General features: G+C 61.8%; 1 protein-coding gene across 2 annotated transcripts in view; it reads left to right on the top strand.

Moving 5' to 3' along the window:
• Positions 1–17,947, top strand: part of Man1c1 (mannosidase alpha class 1C member 1) — a 115,098-nt gene that overhangs the window by 74,927 nt on the left and 22,224 nt on the right. For both annotated transcript variants that reach the window (XM_076861007.2, XM_076861008.2), the window contains exons 3-5: positions 10,364–10,479; positions 12,440–12,520; positions 16,741–16,835. In XM_076861007.2, the coding sequence (XP_076717122.1) occupies positions 10,364–10,479; positions 12,440–12,520; positions 16,741–16,835 (292 nt within the window). The remainder of the gene's footprint in view (positions 1–10,363; positions 10,480–12,439; positions 12,521–16,740; positions 16,836–17,947) is intronic.

Here is a 17,947-nt window from a genome sequence, read left to right as displayed (position 1 = left end):
AAAGGACACGGACTGGCCAGGGTCTGTAGAAGACATGGCCAGGGACAGCTACCTGTCACCCCAGCCTTCCCCCAGCCTCCCTATAGGGTCTCCGCACCTCGGCTGGGCTGGGGGTGTGGGATGCTTGGGTGGGCCCAGGCTGAGCCCTCCCACCCACCTGCCCCACCTGCCCCCTGACCCCTGCCGGCCGAGCTTTGGTCCTGAGCCTGCTCCCAGGTGGCCAGCAGCAGCGCTCAGTGACTCCAGAGGCAGCTTTCCCTTGAACACAGAGCCCAGGAGGGGACACCAGGGCAGGAGCACCAGGACCGTGCAGAGACGTGACAGGGTTCTGATAAGAGTCCCCCTGACGTGTCTGAAAATCAGGCGAGCGCCTTCCTGGCAGGGGATGCGGTTCCTGGTAATGAGCTGAGAGAGGCTGGAACGAGTTAGCAGAGGGAGGCCGGCCAACCCTTCCCCGGGAGGGGCCCGCAGATGGACGCCCGCCCAGCCTCCTCCTGGCTCAGCTGTCCGGGGAGTCTGTCTGCCAGGGCGGGACTGAAGCCTGGAGAGAGTCTCCATCTGGGTCAGGACCGGCTGTGGACCTGGCCATGCGGCCGGAGCTCCCCTGCCCTTGGCCGCACACCGCCTGCCTCGCCCCACAGGGAGTGTGCGAAGTCCCCTCCCCTTCAGCATCCTCCACTCTCAACCCAGAGCCAGCAGCCGCGGTGATGGACGGCTCCAGTCTCCCTGCTTGCAAAGCCGACTTGACCCAGCGTCAGGGAGACAGTCAGGCGTCCCGGGTCCTCTGTGTAGTGGGTGTGGTGAAGGCAACGCTAGCTGCTGTAACAGGTAAACCCCGTGAGAGTAGCTAAAGGCAGCAGGCACTTATTCCTTGATCATATAAAGTCAAATTGATGGTGGTGGGAAGCTCTGCTGCTCATGGCCACTCAGGGACCCAGGGTGACAGTGGTGCCATCATCTTCAGACTGTAACTTCCCAGGTCACCTCAGCTTTGGAGGATCCCAAGGGTTGTTTTGTTTTGTTTTTTTGCATATGTAACTTACACCTTATTTCATCGGCCAAAGTGGGTCACAGTCCCTCTAAGATGTGAGAAGCTGGGAAGTGCTGTCCTGCTGGGCAGCAGGCTCCCCCCTCAGCCCCGCCCCCAGGAAGGGCAGCATGATCCCCCCTGGGCAAGGGAGAGGACTTTTCCCTCCAACAGCCTGTGACCCTGGATGAGCGGTTTCTTTAATGGAACCAGAGCTTGAACCGAGGGGATCTAACCACTGAGCCACATCCCCAGCCCTTTTTCAAATTTTGAGGCAGGGTCTCGCCTAGTTGCTTAGGACCTTGCTAAATTGCTGAGGCTGGCTTTGAACTTGTGGTCCTCCTGCCTCAGCCTCCTGAGCCTTTGGGATTACAGGCGTGCGCCACTGCGCCCTGCTGGATGAGCGTTCATAGGGCCAGTGAGTGCCCATGTGGTCTCAGACCTGGACGAGGACGCACACTGCAGTCCGGAGCCCATGAGGAGCCTGGATCCCACACTGTCGCAGCCTTCTCCCAGCCTCAGGCTGTACCTGGCCCACACGGTGGCTCACAGCCCGTCCTGCGACACACCTCCCTGCCCCCATCCCCACGCAGAGTCCAGGCCTGCCCTTCGACCTTCCCGGGGGCCCAGCTGAGTTGGTGGCAGAGCCTCCCCACTCCATGCTCACGTGCCCTGTGCCCTTCCCTGACCAACTTGTCACCTCAGGACTTTTACACATGCTGTGCCCTCTGCCTGTGAGCCCCACTGATTGGTAATGGACATCATCCCCGTTTCACAGAGGAGGCTGGGGGCCGCAGGGTGGATGCTGATGAGAGGGGGAATGTGTGCAAGTATCTTTCCAGCGGAGGGAGGGAGGTGGAGAAGCTGTTAGATTCTGGAAGGGGACTCTTGAACCAGGAAAGGGGAGGCCCAGGTCTGTGTGAGGCTGGACCACCCCTCTTCCTGATGCTGGGAGTGAGTCGGTGGGTCGGTCTCGGCCGACGGAGAGGCAGCGGGTGCTCCCGGCTCCCCCGTCGCTCTCCAGGTTAATTCCGCCCACGTGACTCAGAGCCTCCCGGGCGACCAGCGTCCTACTAGTTCTGTGATGGTTCCAGAGGTGACCAGGGCTAGGCCTCTGCTCCCCAGGCCCCCACCTGCTGTGAGCCGGCCTGTACCAGGAGCGGAGGGGCCGGGAACAGTATGGGAAGGGTGCGTCCCTGGGGTCAGCGCAGGCTTCAGGCAGGGAGGGGCGCTGCTGGCCCAGGCGAAATAGTGAGGGTCCCGCAGAGGGTCCCGGACCCCGCGGGGAGAGGCGCCAGCTCCTTACACACAGGCAGTGCCTGCCAGAGAGGGGACGGGGCGACCCCAGGAAGGAGGAAGGGCCAGGCCCCACCTGGGGCTCGTGTCCAGCAGCCCACGTCCAGCTCTGGCTCCCCAGTATCGTGCTGGAAAGCCACCCGATTGTCTAAGCCACCGTAAGCCACCGTTTCCTGCCCTGTGACACTGATGCTGCCATGGGCGTGGCCAGCATTTCTGGGTCTCTGGCCCTCAGCTGGTGGCAGGGTGGGGGTCACTGTTCCCATTACATGGATGGGGAGACAGAGGCACAGGAAGTCTTTTTGTCCCCAGGGCCTGGCCCTGGCACCTCCGTGTCCTGGGGAACGCAGGGCCTCTCAGTGCCGTTCTTCTGGCTGTTAGAGCCACGCCTGCATCTGTGCCTCTGGCTCCGCTCCCAGGCCGCGCTCGGTGATCTGTGCATGGCTCTGTGTGGCCACCCTCCCCTCGGAGCACCCCGGCCTCTGGGTGCAACCCCTCTTCAGCCACGCGCGGCTCCCCATCGGAACCGAGCCCCCGTCCCGCCGCTCCCCTTCCCTGTGGCGCGTGTGCAGGCATCGAGGCCGCGTCTGCTCCAGTGACCTGGTGCCTTCCTGCCCCGCCATGACCTGGCGCAGTGGCCCGGCTCCCTCCTCTCCTCACCGCGGCGCTCCAGCCTGGTACACAGCCGGCGTCCGAGGCACCTGGGGGGTGAAGGGTCTGGAGGTGACGTCCCGCTCCTCATCTGCCAACGAGCAACAGTCCTAGAACTGTCACGAGGATCAGAGGGACCTGTGCGAGATGGCAGTTGACCTTGAGAATTCCATGTTCCCCGAAACCTCCTCTGGGGTGTCTGCCCCGGGCCAGGACCCTGGGACACTGTGGAGTGGCCTCCAGCTCCTCAGGCCAGTCAGGAAGGCCTGCTCGCCCAGAGGCAGTGGGCAAGGGTCCCCTGTTCCACAGACCCCAACACTGGATCTGTGGGGTCTCCCAGTTCTGAAGACACCCCCTGCCAGGGAGAACTTGAGAAAAGGCCACAAATGACCCTAAGGATTGCCTTGGTCCCAAAGTTCTCAGGAGCAAAGCCTCAGGTCAAGAGGGGTGGCATTTCATCAGAGTGGACACTGGCTCGGGTCATGGCTGGGACATTTTGCTTGGAGGAGGTTCTGCCAAGCAGAGGGGACAGTAGTCCAGGAGAGGGAGGACACGGACGGACTTATGAAGCGATAGGGCTGTTGGGGCCTTGTGTCAGCCAGCCACTTCACAGTGACACTGCACGGCAAATGACCCCCCAGGAGTGGCCGGCAGCGAGCAGCGGCTCGGCTGGGTCCACGTCTGCCCCGTGCATTTGCTCGCTGACCGGGGCCCACGGGGCCTGCCTCTCGTGGTGACAGGCCAGGGCAGGGCGGGCCCCAGGATGCCAGCCTGTCTCACCCTCTGCCCGCGGCCTCTCCACCCATCCGCGAGCACGTCTCCTGGCCCAGCGGCGTTCAGCCCCCACGGAGGAGCCAAAGCCAGTCCCAGAGAAAAGCCCAAGGTTGACGGTGCAGGGGTCTCGCCCCCAAAGAGGTGGGGAGGAGGGAAGCGTCACCTGAGTCACCAGATTTACCGGACAGGAGCAGGCCAGAGCAGGCAGGGACTCGGGGCCTCTCCTCGGGAGCTTCCCGGAGCGGTGGCTGCGCTGACGTCTGTGGGGACCAGCAGCCAGGAGGTCTGACACCAGCTCTTTCCCCCAGAGGTGGGGAGGGTCCTGCGACCACCCCGGGCCCCTGGACCCTGTAGCTGCTGCCCCCACATCCTGCCCACCTCGGGGCCACAGGTCCTCGTTTGCCTAGCATGAAGGCCATGCGTCCTGCCCTGCTGGGCCAGGCATCTGCAGGGCTTCTAAAACGTGGCCACAGCCAGGGGCTTTTTCCACTGGAACTGAGCCTTATGTTAACAGCCCTGTGCAGCAGTGAGCGCCTCCTGTATGCTGGGTGGCTCATGTTCTCCTGTTCTGAGTGCCTGTTGAGTGCTGGGAAGCACAGGGGGAGTTCTTTGTGTGCATTTGTCTGAACACCTCACCATGCCATTCAAAAAAGGAGTCTTTGTTGTCCCATTTTACTGAGGCCCAGAGAGGTCAAGTCAGTTGCCCCAAATCACACAGCCAGGAAGGGACAGGATGGGGTTGGAACCAAGGTCTGTTTGGCTCCGAAATCCATGCTCTTTCCCCTGCCTCGGCTGCCTTACAGGAAGCCTGCAAGACTACGTGGTCCAGAGGCTGGCTTAGGTCACAGCTGTGTCCTACTCTGCTGTGTGACTTTGGAGGTGTCATGGCATCATGCAGGCCCCGCAGAGCTGTGTCAGGACGAAGGCAGTCCAGGGCTGTTTTCGGCACCGTCAGGAGTTTTTCTAATGCAGTTTCCAGGTCAGAAGACCCTCAGCTCTTGCTTAAAAATTAACAAACACCAACACCTTACAAACGCAGCCTGTTCCCCGACCAGAGGCTCCGTGAACCGTGGCCGGCCCCGTCACACAGCCTCGTCCAGCCGTCAGCCATGGCAGATGGCCTCTGGCCGGCTGGGCGGCAAAGCACCACAGCTTTTTGCAGAGGGTAGGGAGCCATTAGTTCCGCCAGGGCCCTGAGGTCCGGGGCTGCCCTTCCATCCATGGCCTCTCTGTGGGGCGGGTCTCCACACTTGGCCTTGTTGGCAGGACACTGCCCTCAATGCTCCGCTGGCCTCCACCCCCTCACAGTCCCTCCTTCCCACTTCCTTGGTGCCTGGCCCGCGGGGGACACCAGGGCCCCTGGGAAGAGCTAGCCCCAGCCACTGCCCCTGGGCTCCCGGGCCAGCGAAGCTGCGCTTGTGGTTGCAGCAGAGGGGTGGGCACGGGGCAGGGAGGTGCCCATAGACAAGGACAGCTTCTCCCCATCTGTGGCCGGCCTGGCCAGGGCGACCAGGTGTGCCCAAACCATTGCCTCGCCCAAGCTTCCTGTCCAGGGAGGGCACGGGAAGCCCAGGGCTCAGCCAGGAGTGACTCTGAGAGAAGTGGGGACGGGAGGAAGTGAGAAGGGGAGGTCCGCAGGACTGGTGAGGGGCGAGCCGCAGCCGAGACCTGGCTCTGGGACCACAGCTCTTGCAGGAGGGAGTGGGCACCAACCACGGTGGGAAGACCGAGGCGACAGGCAGAGGACGGCAGCCCCAGTGCGTCAGATGCCCGAGGACCTTCGGGTGGGAATGTGGGTAGGGAGGTGGGTGTGAGCCCGGGCACCAGGCACGGTCACTACTGGGGACTTAAACCTGGGCACTGTCATCAGCACGGGGCGGGGGACCACGAAGAGAAGAGGGGAGGTAGAGCAGAGGCCACAGACAGAGCCCAGGGGCTGGGAAGGAGCACCGCAGGCTGGAAGAGGAGCCGGAGGAGGAGCCGGAGGACTGAGCCCGAGGCCAGGCCCAAAGCCGGCCCCAGGCACAGCCGGCAGTCTGGCTCCTCCGCATTCCGCTGCCCTTCCACAGTAGCCTCCTGGGCGGGCGGGCATGACTCTGGGGCAGACTAGAGGCCAGCTGATAGGAGGCACAGGTAGAGGAACCTGGCCTTCAGAGCAAACTGGGGACAGGGCTCCTGTGCTGAAGGTGGGGGTGCGCAGGGGCAGGGGCAGGGGTGGACGGCTTCTCAGGAGGGGGAGCTGGGATTTGAGCCCCGGGACAGAGATGGGAAGGGCCTGCGGGCAGCCAGCTCTTGGGGGGACCTGGGAGGCAGCTCCTACCAGAGTTGGTAGAAGAGGCTGTGGGAGTGGCGTGTGACCTGTTGGGTTGGGGACTGTGGCCCTTGGGGCTGCTTGGAAATGCGGCTGCAGGGTTGGCAGGAAGGAGCGAGAGAGTCAGCAGGAGCCTTGAGTCCACTCAGCTCAGAGTCTAGAGGGGCACAGAGCCCGTGGAGCACGCAGGAGGGGAGGGCGCCTGAGCCAGACCCCCAGGAGGGCACCGCAGACGCTGTGGGCAGGAGATTAGGGCCAGGAAGCCTGGCCCTGGGAGGTGGGCCCTGAGGAATGTGCAGATCTGAACCTGCTAAGATGCAGGGGGACCTGGGGGTGGAGTAGGTGGGCCAACCACAGGGTGCAGGAGAGCCAGGGCAGGTTCCGGAGCCAGGAGAGGCAGGGTCTCAGGAGGACAGGTCAGAGGCCAAAGACTGGAGTCCAGGAGGTGGGAGGACCTTTTAAAGAGGCAGGTACACACCCTGCTCAGGGGCAGTGATGCCCCCCGAAGCAGGCACAAGGGGACCCCTGAAGACTGGAGGGGCTGCCAGGGGCCAGGAGGCCCACCTTCTGTCCATCCTGCTAAGCTCACGGATTCCCAGCAGTGGACCTTCCATCCACAGCCCATGCGACCCGCCCAGCAGCCCTGAGAACTAGGTCCTGCTGTCACCCACCTTGCAGATGAGGGAAACCAGGCTCGGAGGTAAAGTGTCTCCAGCCGATCGGTATGGGACACCAGAATTGGAACTTGCGTCCCCCTGACACTGAGGCCAGCCTGTCCCCGTGGTGCGAGGCGGCCTGGAGAGGCTCTCTCATGCCCAGTGGTTTGGGCAGCAGCCCGCCTTTTCCCTGGGCCAGGGGTCCTCCCACACGCCCTTGCCCTTCCCCACTCCTGGCCCGGCCTTGGTTTCAAGGTGAGCCAGGGACCCCAGAAATGAGAACAGTGAGCAGACTTATCAAGCGCTCAGTCTGCTGAACAGGTTCCAACGTACTCATCGGCTGTGTGTGTGGCAGGTATGCATGTGACGTGTGCGTGTCCTGGGCCACCCGCGGTGGCTCTCTGGTGTCCTCACCTCTTTTACAGGTGGGGATTTCAGTGCTTAAAGCAGACGTGCTGCTGGCCCATGCTGGGACGGAACCCAGAGCTGTCCGATCCTGGGCCCGTGTCCTGATACACGCCTCTGCCTCCTGCCCGGCAGGAGGGGAGCCAAGTTGTCCTTTGTGATCCATGAGGTTCCAAACTGGGGCTGGGAGAGTGGCCGTCCAGCCCCAGCGAAGGCTCCTGGCTGCTCTGTGGTCTGTGTTGGTCCTTTGCCCACGAGCCAGGGGCCTGCTGACTAAAGGACCTGTCTCTCACCCCGACTGGGAGCTGCCCCAGGCAGCAGATAGGGTGGAATCGGGGCAGGGCCTTCTCTCCTGCCTAGCCTGGCCTCTGGGCAACCTCTGGCCCGAAATGAAAGGCTCCCCAGTAAGTGGCTTTCTGGACGTGAGCCCAGCTATGAGCTGGGGTAGGATGCGGGGGGAGAACAACCACAAAAAGGATCCAGGTGCCCAGAGCAGGGGCAGGACCTTGCCAACAAACCTCAGCAAGCCACTTCTCAGCCGGCCACCTCAAGTGTCCCCGGAGATGTCCCAGGGCAGAGCTGGTCACGAGGAGCCCTGGCTGCCCTCCAGGCCTGGCTCGGGGAACAGAAGCCCTGTGGAATCAAAACACAATCAGCCAGGGCAGGGTTCAGAAATCAGATCCTCGGCCGCCCTCCCAGCCTGGAAGACCCACCGCGGAGACTTCTGGCCCCACTGGAGCTGACTGGCCTGTCGGGCGGGGGGCAGTCAGAGCTCCCAAGGCCACGTGTGCGACAGGGAGCCTGCACTGGCTGGGCCTGGGCCGGGCCTGGGCTGGGCCTCCTTCAGCCTCATTTTGGATGCATCCCCTTCCCTCCGTGGGGACCTCAGCTGTAAGATGAAGGGGTGACATAGCAGGAGCTGAGTCCCTCCAGGCCCTTAAACCCCCAGGCCCGCAGCCCTGCGGGGTAGCAGGGGACCCTTGCTGTACAGCTGGGGTGCGGCAGGCTGGGGCCAGGGGCTTGCTGCAGCCTTGCTTTGTCCCTCAGCTCCCTGTCCTGAGCCCCTCCAGAGGGTAGTCCTTCCCGGGACCTCTTGGGTCCCTGACACTGTGGGAGAGGCAGCCGGGCCAAACCGGGAAGGTGCCCTGTCTGGCTTTGGGGTGTTTCCTGCCAATCCTGGAGGTGGGGGCGGCTGACCTTCTAGAAGTTCACTTCCACCTAATGCCTAAGCCAGCTAAGAGGAGAGCCATGACTGCGCCCCCGTCACCCACCCTCCCGGGGTCCCCTCCTGCCAGGGCCAGCCCCCCTTCCGGGGATGCATTCTCTCACCTCGACCTCCTCTTCCTCCCAGCCTCCACCCTTGGTACCTTCCAGGCCGTGCCCATGGTCAGTGCTTGCCTGTCCGCGGCTGGGTTTCAGGATTCCCTGTCTGCAAAGTCCACACAAGTGGGCAGTTAGGGAGGCACCCGTCCGGGGAGCCAGGTGCCAGCTGAACCCCGAGACGCCCAAAGCCTGCCCGGAGTCAGCGGGCCGTCGGCTCTGCAGTTCCAGGAGGGCAGAGCCTGTGACTCAGTGCTTTCAGCCTCTGCAAGGAGGTCACTGTGGGGACAGTTACTGCTCTTAAGGCCCCTGAGTCCCCAGGTTGTATATCCATGAATTCAACCAACTGCAGGTGAGACTGTGTGGGGGAAAAACCGACATCTGTCCTGAACGGACTGATTTTTCTCCCCTACACAATGCGGGACAACGCATTTACGTAACATTTGCACGATACCTAGAGTCGATCTCAGTGTGCGGGAGGTGGGCAGGTCATATGCAAAAATCACACGTTGTATCTATTATGCCATTTTATATAAGGGGCCTGAGCATTCGCAGATTTTGATATCCAAGGGGAGTTCTGGAACCAGTCCCCACAAGGAAACCAGGGGACAACTGTACCCTGGTCCCCAAAGGAAATCTCTGCTGCCTGCAGTGAGTCGGCTGTCAGTTGTGAATGGGAGGCAGCCACCTCTTCTAGGAGGCCCCAGAGGGCACCAGGCTGTCTTCCTCCCTCCCCGCCTCCCTGCCTCCTCTGCTCCCCAGGCCTCTGGGTGTGGCAGGTCCCCCTCCTTGCTCTCCTGCCTCCTTCACAATATGGAAAACTCCTTCGCGGCTATCTCCACCTTTACCGCCAGGAGAGTCTCACCCAGCGGCAGGGACAGCTGCGTAGCCTCCTTGTGTAGTCGCTGTCCGACGGCGAGAGTGACCATGAGGTTTTTGTTTTATGCCTTCGATTGAAGTCTTTGCCCAACTTCCTTTAAAAAAAAAAAAAGTAGAAATGAGTTTATGCCTTTAAAAATAACCTGCGAGGCCAGGCACAGTGGCGCCTCTAATCCCAGCGGCTCAGGAGGCTGAGGCAAGAGGATCACAGGTTCAGATCCAGCCTCAGTAATTTTAGCGAGGCTGTAAGCAACCTAGTGAGACTCTGTGTCCAAGTAAAAAAGAAGAAAAGGGCTGGGGATGCGGCTCAGTGGTCGAGCACCTTTGGGTCCGGTCCCTGGTACCAACAACAACAACAAAAATAATAATCACAAATAAGCCATGAACTAAAGAAATAAACACCCGCAAGCCCAGCACTCGGATATTCAGATATTTGCGTGGTGCACACAGGTGACACTTTGGTTTACGGTAAAGAGGTCACACTGCGGCTCTTCTTTCTCTCTTACCTGAGAGATGCCAGGGCTTCTCTCCCAGGAAACAAACAGTCCACTTCACTGAGCGGGCGGCTGCCTGGTGTCCCGCTGTAGGTTCAAGTGACCACTTGTGACCCCTCCGCTGCAGGACCTGGAGCCCCCCACATGCAGTCCTGCAGGACACCATTAGTGTCTGCACCCTCCTCCTTCCTTCAGGACTAAGCAGGCGGTGGAATGAGGTCCCGGTCAGACACCCTTGTCACGGTCTGTGTCTGCCACCTCAGCAGAGCAGAGCTGTGCCCGACCGGCCCCGAGGTGACTTGCTGACCCACAGAGGAGTGGACCGAGGTCTGGCTCGGCCTGGCGCCTGGTCTCCCATCCCCGCCTCTGCAGGCCCAGGAAGCAGCTCACAGGGAGACACTGGGCCCCAGCCTCGCCTCTGCTGGGGACCCTGGAGATCCCCCTGGGTCATGCCTTGGAGTCTGCCCAGGCATTAAGGAGACCGTGGCTTGTCTAGTTGGGGTGGAAAGGACGAAAGCGACCCAGTTCACACCTTGGATTCTGCCCGCAGGCGGCCTCAACGGGGCGACCATCATCGACTCTCTCGACACCCTCTACCTCATGGAGTTGAAGGAGGAGTTCCAGGAGGCCAAGGCCTGGGTGGAGAACTACTTCCACCTGAACGTGGTGAGTCGAGGCCCTCGGTATCCGGACCAAAGGGGCCCTGCACATCAGCGACCAGTTCCACCCTGAGTCTCTGACCCAGAGATGTCAAGGGCCTTGCCCAAGGCTGCACAGCAGAACAGTCCCAGAGTCAGGAGCATAGAGGACTCCATGCTGAGTCCAGCCTTGAGGTGGGGACATCTCCCCGGTCCGGCATCCTTTCCTGGGAGGTAAGATGCTATGGCCGTCCCCCTCCTCCCCACCAGATCGGCCCTTACTCCTCTGGGGAGTGTCGCTTCTACCCAGGCTGTTCCAGGGCTGAATCTGTCACTCAGGGCAGCAAGGCAGACGTGGCTTGGTGGAGGGCACGTGGCCAGCTCTCTGGATGGGTGTGGCGGGGCAGCCAGTCAGAGGGCCGAGGCCAGGCCCAGGACCCTCGTGGTTCCCATTCTCACGGGCTCCCCTGGCCAAGGCCAAAAGCCTCACAGAGAGATGGCACTGTGTCCAGACGGCACGAGAGCCCCAAAGGCCAGGCCTGTAGATCTCCCAGCCCAGACTAACGCAGCGGCCGTGTCCCAGGGGTCTCCGATCACAGCGGCGGAGGCCACGTGCTGGAACCTGGGGAGTGAGAGGCAGATGGAAGGGGAGCAGGGGTTAGCCCTACGCGCCTCAGCCCAACGGCGCGCGACTCTGCCTCGGGGAGGGGCCAGGTCGCTCGCACAGGCCGGGTGGGGGGGAACCTGGGGGGTCCAGAGCCACGCAGCCAGGAGGTGGCCGAGCACAGGCTCCCGCGGCCAGCCTGCTCTCCCTGGGAGAGGGAAGGCGAGGTCGCAGCCGTGGTGGCCTGGAGCTCTGTCTTGAGCACGTAGAAGGCATCTCCTGGCACTGCGACGTCAGCTCAGGTGTGAAGCCACCTCCTCCCGGTCACCGTCATTCCCTGGTCATCTTGAAGCCGGGGGCCGCTCCTGGGGCTTGTGTGAGGCTAGGAAGGATCGACTCCTCCCGCTCCCTCCTCTGAGGACTGGAGTGACGTAGGGACATCTGCAAAGCTGCCCAGGGAGCCGAGGGTCCTGGGCACACGCAGGCAGGCTGGGAGTATCCCAGAAGAAAGCCAGGCAGGGTCACCTCTTTGAACGGTGGCTTTCTCACCTGACCTCACAAACACTGAGGCTGAAGAGAGCTGGCTTTGCCCGCGCTCGTGGTCACCAGTGATAAACTGTGGTGCAGACAGTCCCCTCCCAGAGCCCTGGGGGCAAGGGAGGTGGCCGCAGGTTCAGTATGAAGGCCATGCCCTGCTCTGGGCACACTTGCCCGCAGCCCCAAGTCTCCCAGCCACCCTCTCTGGGAGCCTGGGAGACTGTTCTGCGGCCTGTTCTGCAGATGAGGAGACGGGGGCAGGGAAGGGGATTGTCCCGCCGCCGGGTGAGGTGGTCGTGGGGATGTTAACGCCAAACCCCTGGTTTGCAGTCCCGACTTGATGGAGACGGGCGTGGGTGTGTCCCGCGCTCTCAGGAGCCAAGGTCTGAGAAATTGCAGGCCACGCCTCTGCCTGGCACCTCCCACTCAGCCCTGGCCCTGCCGGTCACCCCGAGAAGGCCCCGTCCCTTCTCCCACTACCCCAGGGTCTGCCTCCAGAGAAGGGAGGAGAGGCCCCGACTAGAAGAGGATCTGACTCCCTTGGGCTGAGCTTCCTGGAGCTCCCCAGCCAGCTCCTCCGGCTCCGTGGAGCGCGGCCAGGCATAACTTTGGTGGCCTCTGGCCAGGGTTGGGGACAGAAGCCAAGCCCAGTGTTTATTTGGAATGCTGTTAAAGGTTCAGTAGCCAACCCAGGCAGGTGCTAAGCCCCACCGACTTTTGCTGTGAAACCTGGGCCTGGCCTGGCCCTCTGGGGGTGCCTGGAGCCAGGCCCAGGTTGGGGGTGCAGCGGGGGCTTCAGTGAGGCCTGGGGATCCCTGCTCACTGCGTCCTGCTTTGTGTCCTGCAGACCGGGGAAGCGTCCTTGTTCGAGGTGAACATCCGCTACATCGGAGGGCTGCTCTCGGCCTTCTACCTGACAGGGGAAGAGGTGAGTGGGACCACCCCCACCCCCACCCCCACCCCCGTGGGTAGCGGATGCTCCGAGGACTCGGGGCTCCCCTGGCAGGCCGCTGCTTGTGTCTGCGTGAGGCTGGTTCTCAGGACCCAGAAAGCCGAGAGCAAGTTTGCCAGGTTTCCACCTCGGGGACCCTGGCTTGGTCACGCTCCACGGCCACCCTTGCCCTTCCCTCCTGGCCAGGCGCCAGCCAGATGCCCCACCTGAAGGCAGAGCCCCACGCGGGAGACCAGGACCTCCTCCCACCCACACGCCCTGCTGTGGCCTGCACAAGTCCCTTCCCTTATCACCAGGCCTCTCCTCCTTCTCCGGCCCAAAGTGGGACGCTCTCTGGGCTGGGGAGGGCTTGTCCCGGCCAACAGCGCCAGAGCCCGATTCTCCTGGATTAGAGAAGGGGGCTTCTTCCTCCTCCTCCTGAGCTCCTGCCCAGCCCTGGTGTCAGGCGGTGAGGTGGGCACAGTCCCCAGAACTCAGGTCACTGGGTGGGTATTCGCTGTGGCCCAGCAGGTCCCTGGGCTGGGACCGGGTACTCAGCTCCCTCTCCTGCCCCCTCCCCTGCACCCAGGGACGTGGGCCAGGGGAGCCGGAGGTGGGCCAGGCAGCCGCAGCAAGACCCCGCCCCCCACGCTGCTGTCTGCAGTCGCTTCGCCCCCCCTTCACCTGCTGCAGGGCAGGGCCGCAGTCGGGGGTTTAGAGAGACAGAGCTTTATCTCCCCAGTTGCTTCGGGCCTCTCTCCGTCAAGCCTAATCCCCTCAGCAGAGATTACTGCTTGTACCAATTTGTCAAAAAAAAATTGTAGACAGAGCCCTCGGCTTTGAGCCACCCGAAGACTGAATTTTATTTGAAAACCTCAGGACAGGAAAATGACAGAAGGAGCAGGAAACAGGCACTCATGCTTCACAGTCTTTGCCGCCTCCCTGACTGGCTGTGGTGGCGAGATGGGATGTAAGGGAGGGTGGGGTGGCAGCTGCTTGGGGCTCATGGGGCTGGTTTGGGGGTCCGTGGGTCAGGCTGGTGGCCCTGTGGCATAGGTGACTGATAAGTGTTATCAGTGACTTGCAGATGCGGAAACTAAGACTCACGTCCCGGAGCCACTGAAGGGGGTGCTGGGCCTGACTCCTGACCCCGTGGTTCTCCTGTCACTAGTTGTCACCAGGGCTCAGCCACACCTGCCTGGCCTCCCTCCGTCTCATCTCAGCCCGACGTGGTCTCTCCATTCTTTGATATTTCCCATGAGTATTTGTGGAGTCGGGGTTGAGGCCCCCAAGCCTCCCCCGAGGCTGAGGCTGCCTTCAGAGGAAGTCGCTGGAGACCCCTGTGTGGCCCTGACCAGTCTGGCCGAGACCAGGCGCTCTGAGAAGGCAGCGTGACCGCGCAGTCTGGCACGCCCAGTCCCGGACAGCCCCAGCTGATTGCCAGAAAGCCTTGGGAGGCAGCCAGGGTGCTGGCCCCCACCGTGGGGGCAGGCGGGGAAACCAAGGCTCAGAGACAGGACAGGGTCACCCAGCTGCTGAGTGGCCCCTGGAACTGAGCCCTCAGGGCCCCCCAGTGCCCTTCCCACTGGACAGGGTGTGACCATGCTGGCCTCTGCCACCCCTGTCCTGGAGAGAGCCACTTAGCTCTGCAGCTTTGGGAACATCAGTTCTGAGACTCAGCTGTCCCATCCTCAAAGTGGGTCAGCACCTTCCCAAGTCACAGCAAGGACTGACGGCGTGTGGACAGGACACCAGCACGTCTCACGCCTTCCAAGATGGCCGGGGTGGGGACCCGCCTGCTGTCCCCAGGGGCTCCCTCCTGTCCTCACTCACTCAGTCCCCGCCCTGCCAGCAGCCAGGCGTCTTGGGCCTTTCAAAGGAGGGGACCTGGTTTACTGGCGAGCTCCGTGTCCTCGGGACCAAGACGGTCCGACAGCTGCCGTGTCCTCACAGCTGCCGTGTCTCTGAGGGCTCCTTTGCTCACTGCTGCGGCTCCTGGGTCCAACCAAGAGAGGAGGAGCCTCCCAGAGACCCAGGGCCTTCGGAGCTCTGCACCGTGGCTTCAGCCGGGCCAAGACTAGAGGCCCCCGAGGGCAGGCCCCGGGGTTCTGTGGAGCCACCAGCCCCCTGCACTCGGATGTGGCTGGTCCCAGGGCCCACCTGGGGGCTCCACCGTCGGGTGCTGGACAGTCTTATCTTCTCTGGCCCGTGGCTGCCAGCCCCAGGCAGCCCTTCCCTCCTCCTCAGAGCGAGGACTGCCCCACCCTCGGAGACCTCAAACCCGTACCCAGAGCGTTGGGAGAAACCTCCCCACTGCCCAGCGCACTTACAGGTGCTCGACCACTGAGCCACATCCCCGGCCCTTTTTACTTTTTTATTTTAAGTCACTTAGGGCCTCGACAAGTTGCTGAGGCTGGCCTTGAACTCATGATCCTCCTGCCTCAGCCTCCTGAGCCACTGGGATTGCAGGCGTGCACCAGCGTGGCCTGTGAGTTTTTGGTCACAGGGAGGACTTGACAAGGGTTTTGTTTTAAAACCATGGGAGGTCAGCACACTGGGCTGTCCCAGCTCCAAGGTGACAAGTCACCAGGAGCTATTGCTTAGGGTCTTGAGTCTCACCTGTCCAAAATAAGTGACATTAAAAACTGTCTTCCCTCCATGTCTGAGGACATTGGGCCCGAACCCCCGCAGGTGCCTAATTCCATGGATGCTCAAGCCCTGATAGAAAATGGCCTGGTGTATGAGTGAACCCACGACCACCCTCATTCCTTTTAACACTGAATACCGTGTAAATGCTGTGTCCACTGTGACTTGTAGGGAATGACGACAAGGAAAAAAGTCTGGACATGTCCAATACAGATGCATATGTTTTTAATAGTTTCCACCTGCAGTTTGTGGATTCCATGAACACACACCTGCAGATACGGAGGCTTCTTTTTTCAGTAAAGGTTGCACAAGCCAGGCACAGTGGTGCACACCTGTAGCCCCAGCTGCTCTCCAGGCTGAGGCAGGAGGATGGCTTGAGCCCATAAGTTAAAGGCCAGTCCGGGCAATCGTGAGACTCCCCGTCTCAAAGAAAATCAATATTTTTTTAATTTCACAGAAAATAGATAAACCGGCTGGGGATGTGGCTCAAGCGGTAGCACGCTCGCCTGGCATGCGTGTGGCCCGGGTTCGATCCTCAGCACCACATACAAACAAAGGTGTTGTGTCCGCCGAAAACTAAAAAATAAATATTAAAAATGAATTCAAAAAACAAAAAAAGAAAATAGATAAACCAAAAGAAGAATCTAAACCTTGTCCATAAGTTCACCCCTCTGAAAAAAATGTTATTTATATTTTGGTGTATTTCCTTCCTTTTTTCCATGCATCCACATATGAATAATTTTTTGAAGTTGAAATACACTGTTTTCCTCTAAGCATGTTAAAACCCTTTATTTGCCACGTGTCCTCAGACAGCATCGTCTTGGTGGCTGCGTGGCGCTCCATGACGTGAAAGCCATAATTCAACCACCTGCCCAGCCCTGGGTGTTTCTGTCCCCAAGCTATTCTAAACAGTGCCAGAGTAAACAGTCGTAAAGTTAAATCTTTGCAACGCTCTTGATTATTTATTCCCGTAGAATAATTGCTGGGAGAGAAACTGCCGCGGCAGAAGGTCACGGGCCTTTGAGTCACCCTGGACTTTCAGAGGGACGGTTTGGCGCCTCCGGCAGGACCTAAAACCTAGGAGCTTCCTGCACGTGGGTGGTGGGGACAGGGGTCCTGCCCCTCCATCCCTGTGTCTAATGGGAACAGTGAGCAGACGCAGGTCACACTGCCATCCCCTGCTGTGACACTGTGTCCACAGAGTGAGCGGCACTGACCGCTGGTGACCGCCCCACCTGCCGGGTCTTCGTGTGGACAGGAAGGCGACCCCCAGAGCAGCCGACTGCTTTCCTTCCATCTTCCCTCTACCTCTAATCAGAGGGACAGTCCTTCCTCCCAGCCCGGACCCTGTGGCGAACGCTGTCCAATGGTTAACTTTCCTCTCCCCCCTGAACCTCCGTGGGGCCGGTCCTTTGGGGGCCAGGCTGCCACCCGGGCTGGCTGCCTGCAGAGTCCAGGAGCGTCACCTCCCTGTCTGGGCCCACAGCCCAGGGAAGGCGCACCCTGCAGCAGTGGCCTCCTGGAGTGACGGCCCGCCCTCCTGACGTGATGCCCGTGGTCCTGTCGCCCAGGTGTTCCGCAGCAAGGCCATCCAGCTCGGGGAGAAGCTGCTGCCGGCCTTCAACACGCCCACAGGGATCCCCAAGAGCGTCGTGAACTTCAAAAGGTAGGACGCCCTGTCCTTGCCCACGCTGGGCCTCAGGTGCCGCGGCAGCTGCGCCCACTGTCTGAGCCTTGTCTGGGGGCAGTCTGGTGAGGTGGCCTCGGGGCAGCTGGCAGACAGAGGGAAGTGGGGCCCTGGCCGTCACCTGTGTGCCATCTGTTCTTCACAGATGTGGAAACGGAGGCCCAGGGAAGGGGCAGTGCCAATCTTGGAAGTCAAAGGGGTCAGTGGCCTGGTGACATCTACCTTAGCCAAGGACTTTCCTGGGCAGGTGTCTGTCACCCAGCCTGGTGCTCAGGTTCAGGCCGCCCGGGCTGACCTCTCCCAGCCGTCTCCAGGTCGGCCCGGACCCTCACTGCACCTCATCCCCCTCCCTGGGGCAGGTGCCCGAAGCTGCCGAGGGGTCTCAGGACCCTGGCTCTCCCCAGGACAGACCCCTGCTCTCCAGGGGCCCCAGGCCTGTCCCTGGGCTGCGAGGGTCCATCCTGAGGCTGTGGCCGCTCCGTCCCCAGGCCCCACCCCTTCTCCCGAGGGGAGCTCTGGTCTCAGGTGCTGGTCCCCACGGAGCTCAGCCACCGCCTGGAGCAGGGAGCCCACTCACACCCCAGCCCCCGGCTCCCCACCCCGTCCTACCCCTTCTCCAGCTGTGCCCAGAGGGGAGGCCTTGGCGTGCTCAGTGTCCTCACCGACTGTCCTCTGGGGGGAGCACCCCTGGGGGCCATCAGGCCAGGGAGGGACCGTCAGGGCCGATGGAGGCCCGGCTCCGTGCCAGGACCGACTCCCCAGAGCTGATGCTGGACCTCAGCTCGGCTTCCTCTTGCACAAACACTGATCCTGGAGAGACACGGCCACTGTCCCCCGGCCCCCCTGCCTGGGTCTGGACTGGACCTGTGCTCCGCCTCGGGGCCCAGCCCTGGCCTGCTCGCTGACCCAGCCCCTCAGCACAGCCTAGGCCACACGGACCCTGGGTCCTGGCCAAGGAGGCGCTGGTGCTTCTGGCCGCTGCCGGGCAGCTCTCCTTCCCGGGCTTCCCTCGTTTTCTGGACAAGAGTCTGTTGGTGAAAACGGGAGAGTGACCAGGATGCACCTGGCCATGTGCTGCTGGTGCTCCTTGG

Source organism: Callospermophilus lateralis, chromosome 7 (assembly GCF_048772815.1).
Source record: "Callospermophilus lateralis isolate mCalLat2 chromosome 7, mCalLat2.hap1, whole genome shotgun sequence".
Classification (NCBI taxonomy): Eukaryota; Metazoa; Chordata; class Mammalia; order Rodentia; family Sciuridae; genus Callospermophilus; species Callospermophilus lateralis.
The sequence above is the reverse complement of the archived record's forward strand: the minus strand, read 5'-3'. Positions and strand labels throughout refer to the sequence as shown.